We start from the raw sequence: 18,321 nt of genomic DNA on the forward strand, positions 1-18,321 counted from the left end.
TTATATATATTTGTGATAAAAAACAATGAAGTAATACCTGCTTTCATTTCATTCACCTATACATATTATATTTTCAGTTTTACATTCACAGATTTGCATTTTTCCTCTACATCAAACGATCGTTTGTATGGCACCTATATGATATAGTCGTCCGATTTTCATGAAATTTGACCCAAAATTTAAGTCAATATAAAATGGCTATACCCCAAATTTGATGAAAATCTGTTGAAAATCGAAAAAGTTATAATTTTTAATTGTATTAATTTCTCGATCGTTCCTATGGGAGCTATATGATATAGTAGTCCGATTTTCATAAAATTTTAAGCAAAATTGTAGAGTATAGTCAAATGGCTATATCTCAAATTTGATCAATTCTATTGAAAACTGAAAAAGTTAAAATATTGTTTGTAAAAATTTTCCGATCATTCCTATGGCAGCTATATGATATAGTCGTCCGATCCGGCCCGTTCCGACATATATATGAGTGAGAGTATATAGAAGGCTAGCTACAAAGTTTCATTCAGATAGCTTCAAAACTGAGAGACTAGTTTGCGTAGAAACGGACAGACGGACAGAAGGACAGACGGACATGGCTAGATCGACTCGGTTGTTGATCCTGATCAAGAATATATATACTTTATATAGTCGGAGGTGCCTCCTTCACTGCGTTGCAAACTTCTGACAGAAATTATAATACCCTGCAAGGGTATAAAAATAATTTTTGGTACTTCTTCAGGAAATATGCGTATATTTTCTTAAGTTCAAGTTTTTAAGTTAAAGCTAAATCACAGGATTAGTCAAGGACTACCTATACCGCTTAGCCCACATATTCTTCACCATAACATAGTTGTAAAGCCGCTGCTGCTCCAGGTGATGCAGATCTGATATGGTCTTGACAACACGCTCGTCGTTGAAATGGCTCTTGGGTGGGGCCTCCAGTAGGTTGCCAGTGGTAAACCACTTCAGCTCCGAGAAGTGTTTCTTCACGCTGGCACGCAGAGCGGCTCCACTGAACACTGGCGTCCGGTAGAGATCGAACATGTTCTTTTTGCCGTATTTCTGGTGAATCTCATCCACGGTTTTGTCCAGTTCCGGCTGTTTGCAATAGTAAATGACCCACAGTTTGCGCTCCGGAGCTCGCAAGTCGGTCAAGCTGAGCACTCCGAAAAACTCCACTATATAGGGGTTGCATTTTAGCGACTCCGCTTTCGGTTTCATGTAGAAGAGGCGCCTCAAATAGTCGTCGATTTCCGACTCCAGGTCATAATCAGTTTCTGTAAAAATAGGTGGTATTAATCATCAGCATCGAGAACTTTTATTGTTTTAATGATTTTTTTTACCTGTGCTACTGTCTTTAATGGCTTTGGCTGTCATGTTGTAGTCTAATATCTATTAAGGTACCTCGTAGATGGTTTCTTATTGTTAAATGCTACTTAACTTTAAAAGGAATTTGCTTAAATAGCCCAAAAATACAATTTCAACGGGCACGCAATATAAGCTTGCGTTTTGTTTACAATTTTCAATTTCACAATAAAGTAAAAATGAGCTTTTCATAGCAACTCTGCCGTTTATCGATAAGCGATGTGCTTTTCAGTTTATTTATTTACATTTTCAATGCCGGCGCGGGGGAGGTTTTTGGTCGTTATAGCGCTTGAACCAATCGTGCTGGACCATTATATAGTCAAATAGCCTTCTCTGCTCTCTTTCGTACAAATCACTAACGTCCCTAACGACCCGTTCATCATTATAGTGGCTCTTTGCCGGAGCCTCCAAGAGATTTCCGTTTGTGATCCACTTCAAGTGGGAGAAATGTTTCCGTACAATACTCCGGAATCCAACTGCACTATATGTGGATTTCCTATATATTTCCCATACGTTCTTCTTTCCATATTTCTGGCGTATTTTATTCCCCAATTCCGGAATTTCCGGCTGTGTGCAGCTGTATATGTGCCAAAGTCTTCGGTCTGGAGCCAGTGGATCTCTAACACTAAATACTCCAAAGTACTCCAGCTCAGAGAGGTCTAAGCCAGTGGGTTCTGCTAATGGTCGGAGATAGAAAAGACGCCTCCAGTACTTTTCCAATTTGTCCTCTAATTTGATTTCACTTCCTGCTGAAAATAGAAAATCAAAGGTATAGGTATCAATCAATAAGATGACTCATCGGATTTACCCATTGATAAACTTGCGTTCTGCCGTGACTTCCAGCCGCTAACAACTTTGCCAGAGCACTGTTTCAAATTCATTCGCAGACTTGTATTTATAGCTTATTTCTTAAATAAAACTTAGTTCATCTCATACATGATTTTGAAGAACATTACTATACTTTGCATATAAAGCACTCCTTTCATTAAGATAATCGTAGTACTTTCGCCTTTCGGTCAGGTACAGATCCGTGACTGTCTTCACCACCTTTTCGTCGTTGTAACAGCTATTTGGAGGTGCTTCCAAGATATTGCCCTTGACGTACCACTTATGGCCGGAAAAGTGGTTCTTAACCCGGTAGCGCATACCCGCCCCACTGTAAACGGGCTTTCGGAACAGGTCGTACATATTCTTTTGCCCATATTTTCGGTGAATTCGATCTAGTGTATCGTCCAACTGATCCTTTGTCGCGTAGTACATGTACCACAGCTTCCGACGGGGAGCTCGAACATCAGTAAGACTGAGGATTCCAAAATACTCCACTTCCTTGGGATCGTACTCATTTCTAGCATAGACTTTCGGCTTTAGGATATAGAATGCCCTTCGCATATATGTCTCAAGTCGCATTTCCAAGTCTGGATACGCAGCTGCAAGTAAGAATTATTAATATTCAACTGGAATCACAATTCAAATTAAACTTACAGTTGGGAGGGTCAATAGTTCCTTCCATAGATGTTGATGTTGTTCACTCTTGAAACGAATTAAAGAAGGTTCTTCCCTGGCCCGCTTTTATAATACCAACTCGTTTAAGCTTCGGTGAAGCTTTACCATTTCGCCACGAACTAAGAGCTTTACAGTCGACAGGAAAAAAGAGATGATAAATCGACAATACACTATAAATTTGATTAAGTTTAAATTTTAATTATTATTTTATTTACTTTAAAAAAAATACACCTATATTAAGATTTTTTTGATTAAAAAATTAATCACCTTACACTGAAGGTTTTCATCATGTAGCAACAAAAATATATATTATTTATATGGATTGGATAATTTCTCAAGTCGCATATATATTATTCATATGGATTGGATAAATTCTATTTGTTTAAATAATATTCCAAATATTAAATATGTAATATACACTTAGAAACGCACACATAAATTCTACATTATCCATTTATTTCCCGAAATATTACACAATGGTGCGAATGGTTTAACAAATTCTTCATTATAGAATTACCAAATTCTGGTCTTGCGTTCAACGAAACAATTAATTATTAGCTTTTAACTTTGTTAAAGTAACTTAAAATACTTTCAATATAATTCAAGTTTTGCTGTGTCGTTATGTAATCGCCTCAATGCAGTCATCTAGTTCACCCTTGATTTCCGCCTCCATGGGTGCCACCACGTTGTTTGAGTCGGGCAGAATGCTCTCCTCCATATGCGGGGCTTGATTAATTATAAACACATTCGGGTTGGCCGTACAAGTTAAGCTTGGTGCCGCTATAGTTCCTGAGCTAGCGCTGCGAGCTGCGCCCGGAAATGGTTTTAGAGGCGGCGGGCCTCGCAAAGCTTGCGTCTTACTGGCCGGCCCTTGGTTAGCAGGGTCTCTGGTAGCCGGGCCTTGGATAGAAGGCCCCCGGTTAGCAGCAGGTGGTTCTGCCTTGCTGCCCACAGTCTTTTTTGTTGGCTTGGCTTTGGATCCAGGCTTAATCGCAATAATACTTCCTTTTGCTGCCGATTTCTGTGCCGGAGACTTCAATTTGAGCATCTAAAGAAGCGAGAATGAATTATTATTATTTAATTAATAACTGGCTATTCACGTACCTGTCGTTGACATTCCTTTACGGATTTTCTGTCCATTTCCACAAATCGAGATCCTGCGCCCGCAGCCGCAGCCGCTGACGATGTAGATGCAGCCAGCGGAGTGCTGGTGGGCGGGGGAGCAGGACCAGGAGCTACATTTCGTCCGGGAGTCGAAACAGCGGATTTAACAGTCGGGGATGTGACGGACTTGAAACCAATGATATTCTTTTGCACATCAAACACGGGCTTTTTGATCACTCTTGTGTCTGGTTGCGGCGAGGCAGTGGGTGTCCCAGAGCTCACGATGTTTTGAGATAACGATGGATTGCTGCTGGTTGCGACGCTAGGTGGGATTTGGGCCACAATGGGAGTTGCTGGAGAAATCCCGGATCTTTCTCGAACCTCTGGGGGGATTGAAGGCACTGGAGTGCTGCTGGTGGCCTTGTTCAGGTAGTGCACATAGTTCTCCAGCAGTTTGGTGCCCACATCTACATCGATTGGCATTAAGGTGCTGGTTCTCACAATTTCCTCGATGGTGCGCTGTCGCTCGGCAACCGTTAAGTTGGCTACTCGCCGACTAAGAGCTTGAAGAACCAAATCAAACACCTGAACCTTCGCCTGTAGCTCCGTGCGCTGCTGGTCCGTTGGGCAGAGCGACGGCAATTGGATGAGTGACAGCGGCAGACTAGCCGCTATTGAGTCGCTGGCCGTTGGTGGTCCCGATGCCCCAGGAGGATGAACCTTCTTGGTCAGTGTTGTTCCGCGGGGCAACTGCTTGGTCAGCGAGTCGATGGATGACGCAGGAACAGGTGTATGTGTACTGGAGGATGCTGCAGTTGGTGGGGCAGATGGAAGCGGCAAGCTCTGTTGAGGGGGAGGAGCTGAAGGCAAACTCTGCGGTGTCGGATCGGACAACGCCGAAGCAGTCAAAGCCGGAGGATCACTGGAACTTAGCTCCTTATCTTTGCCCAGCAGCTCCAGCTTCGCTCGTACCTTATTCGGGATATTCTTGTCCGCCTTGGAGATGAACTTTGTAGTGATGACTAGAAACTGCGGCATTTCCAGTACTGGCGCCTCGACCTTGGCATGAAGGCGCGTCGGATCAATGGCCGCCATTGGTCCCTCCAGATTGGGGCAGCAAAAATCGAGGCCCACTTCGCCGTAATTTCCAGAATGGCGATTCGGGTAAAGGAACGAAAACATCTTAGTGTGGCCAAACGAGTTTGCGTTACTGCCGGGGGCGCTTGCCGATGGAATATCAATTGGAGCAGGACGGTCGACAGGACTAGGGGCACTTATGACACTGATGACTTGGCGTGAGGAGGCGGCCACCGTCGGTGTACTCTCTGCGAACAGTGGTGCTTGCGGTATAGGTGCAGGTGCAATAACTTGGGGCTGTGCCTCTTGAAAATCCCCTTCCATGGGCTGCGGCGGATCATCTTCTGGCTCTGATTTAACTTCCGCCACTGCGATGGGTACTGGTAGTGGCATTGGTAGGGTGGTATTCATCTGAACGTTCCTTAAAGCGGTAAGCCTCCTGGCATTCTCCAAATCATTCACTTCGTCAGGCTCTTTTGCTTCAGCCATCGGGGGAATATCCGATGTTTTTACTGCTATCGTAGCTGGCACGGGTGCAGAAAGGGAAGGAGGTACCGAAGCAGGTGGTGCCGGAGGAGGTGATGCCGGAGCAGTTGATACAGGAGCCAGTAGTACAGGAGCAGGAGGTTCAGGATCAGGTGGTATCGGAGCAGAGGTTACCGAATCCTCTTCAAGAATTGTTTGGTCTGCAGCTTCTTCTGCAACAACCGGAGGGACCACAAGACCTTGAATCGGCACCAATGGGGGTACTGGACGCATCAAAACAGCTGTTGGCGGTTCTGTACGAGAACAATTGATCGATCCTGTCATTGATTCCGCCGCCGACTCTGTGTCAGAAGCCACATCGTCTGCAGGCGCAGGTGCTTCTCGAGGCAATGCCTGCTTCTTGGCCCGTTGGTCCTTCAGCCATTGGGTGACAACATGCCGATTGATTTTAATGCGAAGTTTGCGATGCTTTACTTCCTGGACTGGTGGTTTCGGCACGGCTTGTTTTTGGGAAACCAGGGGGGGCTTTGAGCTTGTTAGTGGATCTACTTGCTTAGCCAAACCGGCAGCTGTTATCTTTACTGGAAATGCCATGAACCGACTTTCCTGGTCAGTACCTTCTTGTAACTGCTGTTGCTCCTCTTTGGCTCGCTTAGAATCGCTCGCTTCCGCTGCATCAACAGCCTTTCTTTTCGGAGCAGGTGCTCGCGCGAATCGCCCTTTTTTACGCCTTACCTGTCCCAATGACCGTGTGGGCTCTGGTCGCGTTTGAGTTGATGATAAAGGCAGACTTTCTTTGGAAGCAGTCCGTTGTTCTTCTTTCATAGGAATTGGTGTTGGAGCCAGGGATCTGCTGCTGCTGGCAGCTCGGGTCATGTGCATCGACTTGGCAAGGTTTACGGTGCGCGGAGTCACGGCCACTGTAGGTTTCTCCATGCGAGGTGTGGCACTAGACTCTTTGCTCTGCTCCCCTATGGCTTTATTTGCTGTCTCGCGACCCTTGACCACTGCTACTTCCTCGGCGACTGGAGCATCCGCAGATTCCAAGGACTTGGCAATTTCTGCAGATTTTTGGGGCTCTGATTCCTTAACCACACTTCCCAGCACCTTTCGAGTAAGTGAAGTTCCCTCAGATTTTCGGGTCTCAATTTTCCTGGAACCATCCGCTTTTAGTGGAGCCTTGCGAGAGTTCGATGATTGACCCTCCGACTTTCTGGTTTCTGTCTTCTTTGGCGTCTCCACTTGGATCGACTTTTTGGCAGGCACAGCTGGAGAATCCATTTTCTTTGCTGAATTGTCAACAGCCAATGCCGATTTTGGAATCACTTTCGGTTTGTTTTTATCCATGGACAATAAAGTTGGAGTCTCTGGTTCCGGCCCCTGTTGGTCATCCTTTTTTTTGGCCTCCGATTTTCGGGAGGTCTTTTGTGTCTCAATCAACTGTACTTTTCGGGGCAAAACTGGTGATGTCTCCACAGATTTATTCAAGGAAGTATTTGCTAAATTGTCCTTCGAAGGTACCAGTGAAACCGATATATTCACCTTTCTGTGAGAAATCGACGCCGATTTATCTTCTTTGGTGGGAGATTCATTTTTCTTACTGGCTGGCAGCACGGTTTTCTTTGTAAGTACAAGGGAGCTGTTGAGGGTCAGCTGGCTCTTGGCCTTGCTCCCCTCGACTTCAGCCTTGGCCAGAGACTTTCTGCCTGGAACACCCGAACCCGATGCCGAATTCTGGGTCGAAGCCGAAGTCGAACTCTCTTCCGGCAAGGGCTTACGGAGATTGAGAGTGGAACTCAGCAAGGTCTGTACCAAAGGCCTCTTTGTCGGGCTTACTAGTGGCTTGTTATCGACCGGTTTTTTGCCTGGTATGTTAACAGTTTTCGTGATCTCCGCGTAGTTGGGTCCTTTCGCTGCGGCACCAGTCCTCTTTGCCGCTTGCGATGTCTGGGGCTGCTCACTTCTTATTTCATTTAATGGAGTCATGATGGTTTCATTGCCTATCATAGATATTTTCTTGCCCCTCTCACTGGGCTTCGAAACCGCAGAAGCCGTTTTCGCGCGTTTGAGGGCTGGATGGTCCTTTTCTCCCGCTTGATAACGGCGGCGTGCTGTAATAAGTTTAAAGAATCTTAACGATGCTCAGGATTATGATTTAAGTACTCACCATTTTTAAGAAGTTCCCTTCTTTTCTCAACGCTCGACTTCGCCGCAATGCTCAGCTTTAGTTTGGCAGCGTCTAAATGAGAAAAATCGGATTAAAGAACAAAAACAGAAAAAGCATACATTAGAAATATTGCTAGAGGGAAAATAAAATCAAATAAATGTAAAGATTGGGCTATCTATTAACCATCTGGCTCTGTGGAATCCGCTTCCCGCTTGCGCATACTGCGCTTCACCCTGCTGCTTGTGCTGGCTTCGGGGGCGACGACGGTGACACCTGTTGTTTCTGTTTCCTGTGGATCTGGAGTTGGGCTTGCAGAGGATTCAGCTGGAGAATTTTCGGGTTCGTCGGTGGGGATCTCCTTGGCTAATGAGTCTGGATCGGTGCTGTTCTCCGTAAGCGGTTCTTCTGAAGGTTCTAAATCTTCTTTTGCGCATTCATCTCCAGGGGCTTCTTCATCGTTAAGAGTTTCCTCGTCCAAGTGAGTTTCCACATCTATGGATGTTTCCCCGTCTTCAAGAGTTTCTTTGCCTTTAGAAGTATCCTCGACTTGACAAGCTTCCTCCACTTCGTGGGCTTCCTCCTTTTCGTGGATTTCCTGCTCTTCGTGGCTTTCCTTCCTAGGGATATCCTCTTTTAACAGTTCATCCGTGCCTGATGGATTATGGGTTTCGTTCTCGTTGTTCTGCACAACAGAAGCGTCTGTAGTTGTGGCATTGTCAGTAGAATTCTCAGAGACTGTTTCATCGGGTTTGTCAATATCTTGCTCCTGAGATATATTTTCTAGGTTCTCCAGAATTTCAATCACTTTTTTTGGCGCTGTCTTCATAGGAACTTCTTCTATAACATCATCCATCGCTTTATTAGGAATATTGTTTAAAACGTCGCATGTCGATTCGTCTGTTGCTTCCTTAGAAACTCTTCCTTCAACAGGATCGGGCACGGAATCAGATTCGCAGACTGGCTGGGACTTCGAGTTAGGCATATTTTGAGTAACGACCAGATCAGAGACTGTACCTTCTTCTATGCTCTCTAGCATCTTATTTAAATTCTTTCGCTTATTTGAAGTCCCCTTTCGGCCGACAAATGAACCTTTACTGATCAAATTGGTAGTAGGAGTTCTTTTAACCAGAACACGAAGCTTGCGACAGTACAGTGAAGTACTGGGAGTCTTTGGCATGACTTTTGATTCACTAGCCTCTGCGGAGGCATTATCTTTGAGTTTTGAAGGACTATGGAGGCTAGTGTTTTTTGCATCCGTTTGGGCAGATTCCACTGTCGCTGGATTTTGAGAGGTAGGTTCCAATGGAGTTGTTATCGGAACTGATTCTTTAGAGACTGTGGCTGAAGCTGAGATCGGTGCTGTAGCTTTACGTTTGTTTTTCTTTGATTTTCCCTGGGCTCCAGAGGCTACCGCTTCTTTTCCAGATTCCTCACTAGTAGTCGGTGGTGGTATAGGCTCTGTTTCCAGCATCTTTTCGCTTTTTGAGGTTGGCGATTTGTTTCTGTCTCCTGCTTTTATTGGTGTTTTCGCCGCGGTTCCGGCGCCATCCAGAATGGTGGACAATGGTACCGTTTCGGAGGGCGAATCTATTTGTTCGTATTCAGAGTCGTCAACGGAAACAGCTTGCCTGCGTTTTCTAGTCCCTCTACGTTTAACTCCTGACACGCTGGCTTTATCTTTTACTTCAGCCGTCTCAGCCTTAGAAGGGGATAGCGGCAACATTTTACCGGAGGACATGGGTTCAATGGTTACCGTTTCAACATTCACATCTTCACCAGATTTAGTGTTGATGTTCTCTTTGGGTTTGTTATCTCCTTTGCTTTTACCTTTTGTAGGCTTTACTTTTGCAATAGGATCCTGATCATCGCTGTTGGAAACTGCTTTACTATCCGTCGTCGGATTCATTTTTCTTGACCTGGATTTAGTCAATTGCTTTTCAGGCTCCGTTTCTGTTTGATCTGAGCTGTCGTCCACTCGAATGTCGCTCACAAATTTACCCTTACGATTTTTTCCCCGTAAGGAAGTCTCACTTTTAGATTTGATACTTCTGTCCTTAGAACTTTCCTTCTCTTCAGCTTTATCATATTTGGATGGTGTCTTTCTTCTGCCCCTGGAGGAATGAGGGTTGGCAGGAGTTGGTGATGACTCCGTTTCTCCGCGGCTGACTTTACTTGGTTCCCTTTTGCTTGCGGAATCGCTTCCCCTCCTGCTCGTCCTCAATTGAATTTTCTCCCTTTCGACTTCTGAACTTTCGGTGGCAGAATTGCTTTCCAGTTTGTCTAGTTCCCACCGCGATCTGCGAGACCTAGACTTTCTTGAACTGGACGGTTTTTGATCAATTTTTTCCGAGTCAGAATTTTCCACTTGGGGTTCGCTTACTTTTGATTGGTCTGCGGGCAACTCCGAAGTATTATCAGCTTCATTATCTACTGGCTCATTCTTTTGCTCTGGTTCCGTGGATGCCGGTTGCTCGTTAATTAATTTAGAAGTCTGTGGAAATTCTTCGGTAGGTTTGGCTATAACTTTCTTATTTTTGCCTCTTTTCTTTAAGGGCTTCCCCTTATTCTCATCAGAACTTGGCTTTTCTTCAGCCAAAACTGTACTATCTGTCATTGGTACATCTATCACTGGGTTGCTGGCTTCCACCACAATCTCATCCTTCGGCTCAATCTCAACTGTAGTCGATTTATTCTCCTTAATGGAAATTTCGTTTGCCAACTTGGAGCGTTCCTGGGAGGAATGGCTTTCAGCTGGCGACCTTCCTAACCTTGGACTGCTACGCCTTGAATCATCTTTGAGTAGAGTAAGTTCACTTTTTAGGGACAGTTTGCCACGGCTCTTGCGTGATGTGTGCTTAATTGGAGTGGTCTCCGGGATTTCCTCTTTTGATTCTGGTTTATCCGATCGAAGAGTTCTGCGGGCAGCCGAACTTCCCATAGCTTCTTCCAAATCCTTAAATTTAGCTGGTGAGGAGGGATTTGACTTCTTAGTTGGAGTATCGAATCTCGAGGGATTTTCGGTATCTGTCAAAGACTCTTTTTTGGATACCTGACCCTCAATAACAGGAGATTTCACCTCTGTTTCCGGTTTGTCTTGATCAGTGAAGGATCCTTGAACTTCGGCATATCCGGTAGCTGCTTGCGATTTTTCCAAAGACTGTTCAGCATTTGTAGGTGGACATTTACGGGCGCCTTTAGCTGGAGATTGACTCTTAACCGGGGATTGCTTCACAGTGAAAAGTCCCTTAGCAAGAGATTGTTCTTTAGCTGGGAATTGTGTTTTAGCTGGGGATTGTCCCTTAGCTGGGGATTGACATTTAACTGGGGATTGACATTTAGCTGGAGATTTCTCTTTAATTGGGGATTTCTCCCTAGTTTCGTATAGTTCTTTAGGTGAAGATGGCTCTTCAGAGCTACCAACAACCTCCGTTATAGTCTCCTGCTCCAATTCCTTGACAATATCAATTACAGGATTTTGATCGCCAACTACTGTTGCCGTGTCAGCCTCAGAGACTTCAATGCCTTTGCCCACTTCAGCAGCTAAGATCTCTTCCGCCAATTTAATATCCTCAGCTAGCTGAGAATCACTCTCCTCCAGAATATGTCCTGCTACTGGCGTAGCCTGCACATTGGCAGAGGCATCCAAAGCATCGGCGAGTTCGGGCGTCATCGCAATTTCCCCCGCAGTTTCAATAGCATTTTCTATTTCCTCCAGGTACTTTATGGCCATAGCATCATTGCTATGATCGTCCTGAGTTTTCTCTGGTTGTGGTTGAGTCTCGTTATTGTCTGGTTTTTTAAGACGGGTTACACTTTCGGTTATTTCGCCGGTATCCATAGCGGTGTCAAACGATTCGGTTGATGTGTCCACTATAGGGTGTGGTTCCTTTTTGAGATTCCGAGCAGCTTCTTCATCTGAGGCAGAGTTCTTGTCTGGGGCACTTTTGAGATCCGTTTCTTGGTGGCATAATGACTTTCTAATATCGTCTTTGGGTGCAAATCCTGCAAACTCTTTGGCTTTCTCTAACTCTGAATTTAATACAGCCTCCTGCTGTCCCTGCAAATCCTGCTTCTTGATTGCTTCTAGTGCGCTCTTTTCCACTGAAACCTCCTGATCTTTGGCCAGTTCCAGAACACTTTCTGTGCTTTTTGCATTTTCCAGTGTCTTCGGATTGAATTGATTTTTACGGGGTCTGCCTCGTTTTTTCTTGACCGGCACTGGGACTTCTCCGTCTCCTTCCTTGGCACTACTGAGCACATTATCCTCCGTAGTCGCAGCTCGCGTCTTCCGCTCCTTTTCTCCTTTGGAGCTTCCACGCTTCGGAAATGCTGACTCACTCTTTGACCTTCGCAATTCGGTGCCAAATGGTTCGCAGCCATTGTCAAGCCGTTCGCTGGAGTAAGTGAGCTTGCGGACGTGACCAGATACCATATTGGAGGCGGTTCCCGGCTCCCCAGAGATTTTGGACCTAGATCTGCTGCGATGCTTAGAGCCGGAGCGCTTCTGATACTCGACCGAGCGTTCTACATCGATCTCCAATATCTGCTCAGCCAGGTCCTGAGTCATACGCTGCAGCGTCTCTAAAGTAAGGCCATCATCCACTTCAAACAATTTTCGACTGGCACTGGCACTGGATTTTTCCTCCAAGGAGTTTATGCTGCGCCCTGCAGATTTAGTAGGTGAGAAGTGTGAGCTGCCGCTGGCCTTTGTTGACTCACGATCCTGGTCGCGCTCCTTTTCCTTCTCCTCCTGCACTTTGCCACTGGCTGCGAAACAGAAAGCAGAAAAAGTTACAAATGTAAGGGTGTGGCGGGAAATGGGATCAAGGGGGCGGTCATGATTAAGGAATGCTCGCCCCAATGGATGTCGATGCACACTTACCCGCTGATCGCTCTTTTGCATGCTTAACCTGTTCGGAGGAAGATGGTTTCTTTTCGGAGGAACGGGATTTTTTAGCAAAACTCTGTTTTTTATAAATCGGTGGCGCCTCAGCGCAACTGAGATTATTCAAATAGGACTGCAAGCGCTCACTGACGCTGTTCAATATCGACGACTGACTCCTCTCTTTCTGCCCATTCTGCTCATTCTCCTCATCCTGCTCCCGCTGCGGCTCCTGGCCATCGTCGTCGGAAACAACAGGTGTCACAGTGTCTACACGGTTTGTGTTTTTACATATTATAAATATTATCAGAGGGTTGGCAGTATCAACTAGTCATTAACTTTGACTTACCCGCCACCGACGTGGTCCGGCTCGTGTCCGTTGATATGTCAATGACAGGCTCGGCGTCATCATCCGCAGAGTCGTGATCGTCGAAGAAGTCAGACTCGTATGTGTACGACGAATCGCTGTCGGTATCCTCAAAGAACTCTGTAAGATCTGTAAACGTAAATTAGCATAAAAAAAATTACAAAAACCATTAAATTCCAAGACACTTACTTAAGGGGTCCGTTTTTGGCTCATGCTTTGGCGGCTTAAGGTCTGTCTTCTGGGCCTTCAAGATGGTTACCGCCTTTCCCTTACCGGCGTTGCTACTCCCGTTCACAGAGTTCGGCTTGCTCGGATTCTTGTACTTTCCAGTAAGACTAGAAACAGCAGCAGCGGCACCCTTGCCGGACGACGAGGCCACCGCCGGCTTCGACCTTCTGTTGGATGACTTTCCACGGTCGCTGCTGTTGCTGCTGCTGCTGCTCCTGTATAAAGCATCACTGTGTGACTTTCTCGCTCTCGCCTGCGAAGTGCTGGACTTGGGTACAGTCAATCGCTGGGTTGAACGCATTAGTGCTTGGCCTGTGGATAAATCCAAAAAAAAACATACAAGGATGCGGAAAAATTTACATTTGGTCGAACTTACCCAAGTCGTCCACGGAATCAAACGACGAGAAGCGTTCCCGACGCTTGGTTAGCTTCGTTTTGAGCTTCCGGTTGAACAGTGCGTCCAGAGCGTCATTGGAGTCATCGCTGGAGGAAGGGGAACGGTGACGCCTGCTGTGTGACTTAGAGCCTGTGCCTTCGTGGAGATTAAGCAGTTCGTCGTCCACGGACTTGTCTAGAAACAGCTTTTGGAAGATGTCCGCATCGAGGGAAGAGGAGTTGCTAGAGTCTGACGAAATTCGACGCCGCCGGGCGCCGCCAGACTGCCGCACATCGCCGATTTTTATTCCTGCAAACACACGGATTGCACTCACATTACAAACCAAACTATTCTGTTGCCCTTCAGAGCGTTCGTGTAGACAGCAATCACGCACCTGGCAGCACCAAGTCTTTGTACTCGTCGAGATATTCTATGTCTTCCATGTTATACTTTTCATGTGCGTCGTCCCGAAAGTACTCCCTGCGCTGCGTCTCACTCTCATCAATAAAAGTTGGGCGAACAATGCAAAACTAATTCCGGAGTCGAGACGATTCGAAAATTCTTATTAAGCGTGCCCAAGCCGCCGTTTGCTTCCTTTTTTACCGAAAAAAATCCTTAAAAGCAAAAACGCTGTAACGTGAACGTAGTGCAATTCGGCAAAAACGGCGACGCGTTTTCCCGGGCTTTGGTGTGTGCAGCTGTCAGTGGTGAAAATGGTTTAATGGATTTAAACAACGCGTTAACTACTGTGAAGTATTGGCAGATTGTTTGGATCTTTTCTTATCTCTTCTTTTTTATTTATTTACTAATTCACTTGGTTTATTGTTTGGACGACGCCACGAAAATTGCGCGTTCCCCGGCAAAAAAATCTAAAAATACCCCTTATCCAGGGCAGCAACCAATCTTGTTATCGATATTTACAACTTATCGGAACTTGCTTGATTTTCCATGTTAAAATGTATTAAAAATGAAAGTCCATTTAATACAGAATTTAAAATATACCCAGTAGAAAATTAAAATTCCTTGTAGTTAAATAGTGGAAATATTGAAAAAATAGTCATCAGATATTTATACGCTTGCAGGATACAAAATTTTAGTCACAAGCTAGTAACCCTGTCACGGAGTCATTTCCGACCCTACAAACCATATATATTCTTAATCAGCAACAAAAGCCCAGTCATTCTGGAAATGTTTATGAAGAATAAAATTACCAATTTTTTTAAAATGTTTTAAGAGGTTACATCGTTAAAATTATCAAAAATTGCAACCAAAAAGTAATTTTTTTAAATTTAAAATTGTACGCAGATTTATTAAGCTTCAAAAAACTAACATAGAAAAGCTTTCTGAATTGAAATTAAATTAAATTGGCTAGTTATGCGTTTTTTAAGCGAAAAAATTGTCATATAAAAATAACAATAAATATTCATTTGAAGAATGGTAATGTTTTAAGCTTAGTTATAATTAATTTACGATTTTTATAAAACGAAATATACACATTAAATGACATTGATCTATAATTTCTTAAAACACTTTCAAAATCTCTCCTCATAAAACCCTCAAAATTGTATTAGCAAATATACTCATTTTTGTACATATATCGATTATGGTAGAGGAAAAGTTTATCCGGCAATTAAAATAGCCAATTATTTACACCAGTCGCATTGTAAAAAATTAGTGTCTTGACACTGTATTATTTTCTTACGTTTATTAATTTTAAGTAATACATTTTATAGTTTAATTTATATTTTTCCGCAGATTATATATGCTCCGATAGTGAACGCCCAACTGTCATCTTTAGAGTCCGTCTAAAGAACACATTTTGCAGCCCTGACGTACGAAACGTCGTGCTATAGACCACCACTAACGTGACGTGGAACGAAAAAAAACGAAGCGACACGAAGCCGAGCCGACGTTAGATTCATATTGCTATTTCACCGCTCACATTTTCCAGGTCATCAATCGCAGTCGGTCCCGAGAAAAAAGATCAAAATGGTAAGTTAAACTGGCTCAGCTTTGAAGCAATTAGCCTAATCCGGACTCCCAACAGCCCGCTCCTGCAAGTTCAACGTCCGTGGGCAGCGGATCCCGCTCGCCCAGCAAGCTGACGGCGCCACGTAGCGCTGGAGCTGGGGGCGGAAGCACGCTGAAGCAGCGCAAGACCACCAGCAGCACCACGGCGGCCAGGAGTCGCGCGCCCGGCGGAGCCGGAACGGGTGGCATGTGGCGCTTCTACACCGACGACTCCCCCGGCATCAAGGTGTAAGTGTTGGAGCCTGAGCCGCTAGGCTGTATTTATAGACTCTTAATTATGACAATACTTTTCCCCCCTAATCTCGCAGTGGTCCCGTGCCCGTCCTGGTCATGTCGCTGTTGTTCATTGCTTCCGTCTTCATGCTGCACATCTGGGGCAAATACAATCGTTCTTAAGCCATTTCATTCGTAGCAAATAAATACTTTCACCTCAACGAACGTGAACAGTGTCGACGTCATCATTTCTTTCGCGGCGACGGCGATAACAACAGCAGCAACAACAACAACAACATGAGAAGTAAGCATTCCGCTTGTTGAGGCATCGGTGTGTTTTCCACATGAAATTAATTATACCTTAAGCATAAGTTAAAAACCTGCGTAAACGTACATTTTTTCAAAATTTCGTCGTAACTTTCCTGTCCGCCAAATCCTGTGAAAATGAGTGCTTTTCGCGGGCTGAGAATTCATTCCACAATTTATCGTGGTCATGTGCATTAGAGATTCCGCGCGCAGCCGTTGCAATTCAAAACTTTGTAAGAAGACATTAAAAGAAAAGTGTTAAGAACAAAATAAATTTTGTATTAAATTTAACATTTGGCTTGGTGTGTGTGTGTGTCGGGGGTGAAGCCACAACAATTAGAGGCACTGTATGCATGTCTCTCCCATAAAGTGAAGTTCCTTAAAGTATTTTCGGCGGTGATTGCATCTTCGTTCCCTGTGATTCTGTTTGCCACAGATAAGGCAGCCCTTTGTGTGCTTCAGCTTGCTTTTCCGGAACTTTAAGCAACTGGTTTCAATGTGCCCCTTCTCACCGCACAGCCAGCAATGCTGTTTGCTTTGATAAAAGGCGCAGGTGTGCCCCTCCCGTTGCGTGCATCTCCTGCAACTGGAGCAGTGCACATAATTGGGCTTAACACAGGTATCGCAGTGATCACAGTGCCTGTATGTCTGGCCATTAACCGAGGGACATGCCCCGCAGCGACTACAGTGAAGATTCTCCTTGGCCGTGTAGCAATCGCACTCTTCGCAGTATTTGTAGCCCTCTTCCAAAGGCAAATGAAGTAATCGAAGTGGCACATTGGTAAACACCCGCACGGGTGAGCCACAAAACCGACTCTGCCTGCCCACGTTCGTGTAGCGCATGTGATTCGTATAGTTTATCCTGTAATCGCACATCTCCATCTCCGGCATTTCCTGCTTTATGTGATTGGCCGAGTAGTAGGGATAAATCCAGAACACGGGCAGTGGAGTGGAGGGAAGCTGGTTAATTCGGTTGTGGAGCCTTCTCAAGGAGCGTAGGGTATGGGAAATCAGCTCAGTGCGACAGCCAAAAGGAGGATCGGTCACAATTAACAGGTGATCTGAGCTGGAATTTTACATCTTTTTAATAAGGGTTATATTTTCTTGAGGTTAAAAACTTACCTGGAGCAATCTAGGAACTTTTCAAATGGTTTTCGATTGTAGAAGAAGTGATTGTTGCACATGTTGTATAGGCAGAACTCTAGTGGTCCCAGATATCTAGCAAATCTCTCATCCAAGTCCAGAAGAAAACTTTTGAGTTTGTGGCGCAAATGGAAGTGTAGGCGCGGTGCTCCCATGCAAACTACCTTGCTGATATTGGAAAGTTAGTTATAAACTCAATTAGTAAGATGTTTCACTGACGTTACTCCCAAAACTCTGCACTGTTCCGCAAGAAAATTCACAGCAGCTTCGTCAAAAAAGTATTGGGCGTTCACTTTGTCCTGGGAAAGAGCAGTTAGGCTTAATGTGGGATCCGGAAGATGAACATGAGGTTCTGTTCCTGCTAATGAGGGATAGTCTCTTTCTACAGGTTCAGTCCCAGAACGCTGACCGCTCCAATGTTCCGCTGGCAGGTGAAAATTGCAAAGTTTCGAGTCCCGGTGAGCGGAGCAGGCATAAAATCCCTGCCCGGGTAGCTGGGATTCGCGGTAGAACAAGACAGTGGGTCCATGCTCGCAGCGGGGATGTTGCTCGCCGGTCTCGGCATTTTCGTCCTCTGCCTGGATCAGTAATTTATCGCTTTTACATTCAAACATGTTTCGAAACAAATATTTTGACGAAAAAAACAGTTGGCGCTGCCACCTCGCGGTCACATTTGCGGAGCTGCCAACTTTCCTTTATTCGATTTGTGATCGATTCAAATGTGACCAGATGCAAAATATATTAAAAAAAAAACCAAAGAAATATATCGATATATTGGTATTTTAGTATGTTTTTAACAACCAACAACGACGTGACACCCGGCAGCCGACAGCGAACGACAAAGAATTCTGTTAATTTATATCCACCCTACAGCCAATAAGAGAGAGTTCTGCTAATTTAGATCTGTTAATGAATTCTACTTCTACATGAGAATTCTACATGTATCTACAAAAGGGTAAAATGTTATGTAGTCTAAAATGTTAAATGACAGATTCCGAATAAGTATATTGAACATTGGTATTCTTATATATTTTCGACCACTCAAAAACGAGCGACACCCGATAGCACCCGAGTTC

General features: G+C 44.8%; 6 protein-coding genes across 10 annotated transcripts; 1 reads left to right on the forward strand and 5 right to left on the reverse strand.

Annotated features, from left to right (window-relative positions):
* Positions 1–718: 718 nt before the first annotated feature.
* LOC110178620 (uncharacterized) lies at positions 719–1,581 on the reverse strand. The gene is made up of 2 exons (XM_020945808.2): positions 1,341–1,581; positions 719–1,274 (listed from the first exon to the last, which is right to left on the reverse strand). Exons 1-2 carry the CDS (start codon positions 1,372–1,374, stop codon positions 805–807), a joined length of 504 nt encoding a protein of 167 aa, XP_020801467.2. The 5' UTR covers positions 1,375–1,581; the 3' UTR covers positions 719–804.
* Positions 1,563–2,290, reverse strand: LOC110178629 (uncharacterized). Its single transcript, XM_020945829.2, has 2 exons — positions 2,171–2,290; positions 1,563–2,108 (listed from the first exon to the last, which is right to left on the reverse strand). The coding sequence occupies exons 1-2, from the start codon at positions 2,241–2,243 to the stop codon at positions 1,612–1,614; spliced, it is 570 nt and encodes a 189-aa protein (XP_020801488.2). The 5' UTR covers positions 2,244–2,290; the 3' UTR covers positions 1,563–1,611.
* LOC110181378 (uncharacterized) lies at positions 2,232–3,578 on the reverse strand. The gene is made up of 3 exons (XM_020949111.2): positions 3,133–3,578; positions 2,845–2,991; positions 2,232–2,789 (listed from the first exon to the last, which is right to left on the reverse strand). The coding sequence occupies exons 2-3, from the start codon at positions 2,870–2,872 to the stop codon at positions 2,293–2,295; spliced, it is 525 nt and encodes a 174-aa protein (XP_020804770.2). The 5' UTR covers positions 2,873–2,991; positions 3,133–3,578; the 3' UTR covers positions 2,232–2,292.
* Positions 3,043–14,429, reverse strand: Su(var)2-HP2 (heterochromatin protein Su(var)2-HP2). Of its 2 annotated transcripts, XM_020950974.2 has the most exons (9): positions 13,947–14,429; positions 13,553–13,861; positions 13,138–13,488; positions 12,931–13,077; positions 12,582–12,851; positions 7,883–12,466; positions 7,700–7,771; positions 3,970–7,643; positions 3,043–3,913 (listed from the first exon to the last, which is right to left on the reverse strand). In XM_020950974.2, exons 1-9 carry the CDS (start codon positions 13,993–13,995, stop codon positions 3,485–3,487), a joined length of 9,885 nt encoding a protein of 3,294 aa, XP_020806633.2. In that variant the 5' UTR covers positions 13,996–14,429; the 3' UTR covers positions 3,043–3,484. The 2 variants fall into 2 exon arrangements, with proteins under 2 accessions (XP_020806633.2, XP_020806640.2); XM_020950981.2 differs by lacking the exons at positions 7,883–12,466; positions 12,582–12,851 and having other exon boundaries at positions 13,947–14,428.
* Positions 14,430–15,307: 878 nt separating this feature from the next.
* On the forward strand, positions 15,308–16,376 carry Sec61beta (Sec61 translocon subunit beta). Its single transcript, XM_020961584.2, has 3 exons — positions 15,308–15,544; positions 15,600–15,811; positions 15,892–16,376. The coding sequence occupies exons 1-3, from the start codon at positions 15,542–15,544 to the stop codon at positions 15,977–15,979; spliced, it is 303 nt and encodes a 100-aa protein (XP_020817243.1). The 5' UTR covers positions 15,308–15,541; the 3' UTR covers positions 15,980–16,376.
* Positions 16,361–18,004, reverse strand: LOC110190909 (rRNA N(6)-adenosine-methyltransferase ZCCHC4). Of its 4 annotated transcripts, none has more exons than XM_086828766.1 (3): positions 17,470–18,004; positions 17,225–17,409; positions 16,361–17,168 (listed from the first exon to the last, which is right to left on the reverse strand). In XM_086828766.1, exons 1-3 carry the CDS (start codon positions 17,857–17,859, stop codon positions 16,439–16,441), a joined length of 1,305 nt encoding a protein of 434 aa, XP_086684892.1. In that variant the 5' UTR covers positions 17,860–18,004; the 3' UTR covers positions 16,361–16,438. The 4 variants fall into 4 exon arrangements, with proteins under 4 accessions (XP_086684892.1, XP_020817232.2, XP_086684893.1 ...); XM_020961573.2 differs by having other exon boundaries at positions 17,225–17,413; positions 17,465–18,004; XM_086828767.1 differs by having other exon boundaries at positions 17,225–17,413; positions 17,470–17,962.
* Between the last annotated feature and the right edge of the window lie 317 nt (positions 18,005–18,321).

This window comes from Drosophila serrata, unplaced genomic scaffold, assembly GCF_035046125.1.
Source record: "Drosophila serrata isolate PLE 108 unplaced genomic scaffold, ASM3504612v1 contig_184, whole genome shotgun sequence".
NCBI classification, from domain to species: domain Eukaryota; kingdom Metazoa; phylum Arthropoda; class Insecta; order Diptera; family Drosophilidae; genus Drosophila; species Drosophila serrata.

Bases quoted from the DNA above. Each gene is read 5' to 3' on its own strand.
- LOC110178620 (XM_020945808.2), bottom strand. From the start codon at position 1,374: ATGACAGCCAAAGCCATTAAAGACAGTAGCACAG. The intron at 1,275-1,340 runs GTAAAAAAAATC...CTATTTTTACAG, and splicing joins CATTAAAGACAGTAGCACAG to AAACTGATTATGACCTGGAG.
- LOC110178629 (XM_020945829.2), bottom strand. From the start codon at position 2,243: ATGAATTTGAAACAGTGCTCTGGCAAAGTTGTTAGCGGCTGGAAGTCA. The intron at 2,109-2,170 runs GTAAATCCGATG...TATTTTCAGCAG, and splicing joins GAACGCAAGTTTATCAATGG to GAAGTGAAATCAAATTAGAG.
- LOC110181378 (XM_020949111.2), bottom strand. From the start codon at position 2,872: ATGGAAGGAACTATTGACCCTCCCAACT. The intron at 2,790-2,844 runs GTAAGTTTAATT...TCTTACTTGCAG, and splicing joins AACTATTGACCCTCCCAACT to CTGCGTATCCAGACTTGGAA.
- Sec61beta (XM_020961584.2), top strand. The intron at 15,812-15,891 runs GTAAGTGTTGGA...CTAATCTCGCAG, and splicing joins GACTCCCCCGGCATCAAGGT to TGGTCCCGTGCCCGTCCTGG.
- LOC110190909 (XM_020961573.2), bottom strand. From the start codon at position 17,859: ATGTTTGAATGTAAAAGCGATAAATTACTGATCCAGGCAGAGGACGAA. The intron at 17,414-17,464 runs GTCAGTGAAACA...TTCCAATATCAG, and splicing joins TGCAGAGTTTTGGGAGTAAC to CAAGGTAGTTTGCATGGGAG. The intron at 17,169-17,224 runs GTAAGTTTTTAA...GTAAAATTCCAG, and splicing joins AAGTTCCTAGATTGCTCCAG to CTCAGATCACCTGTTAATTG.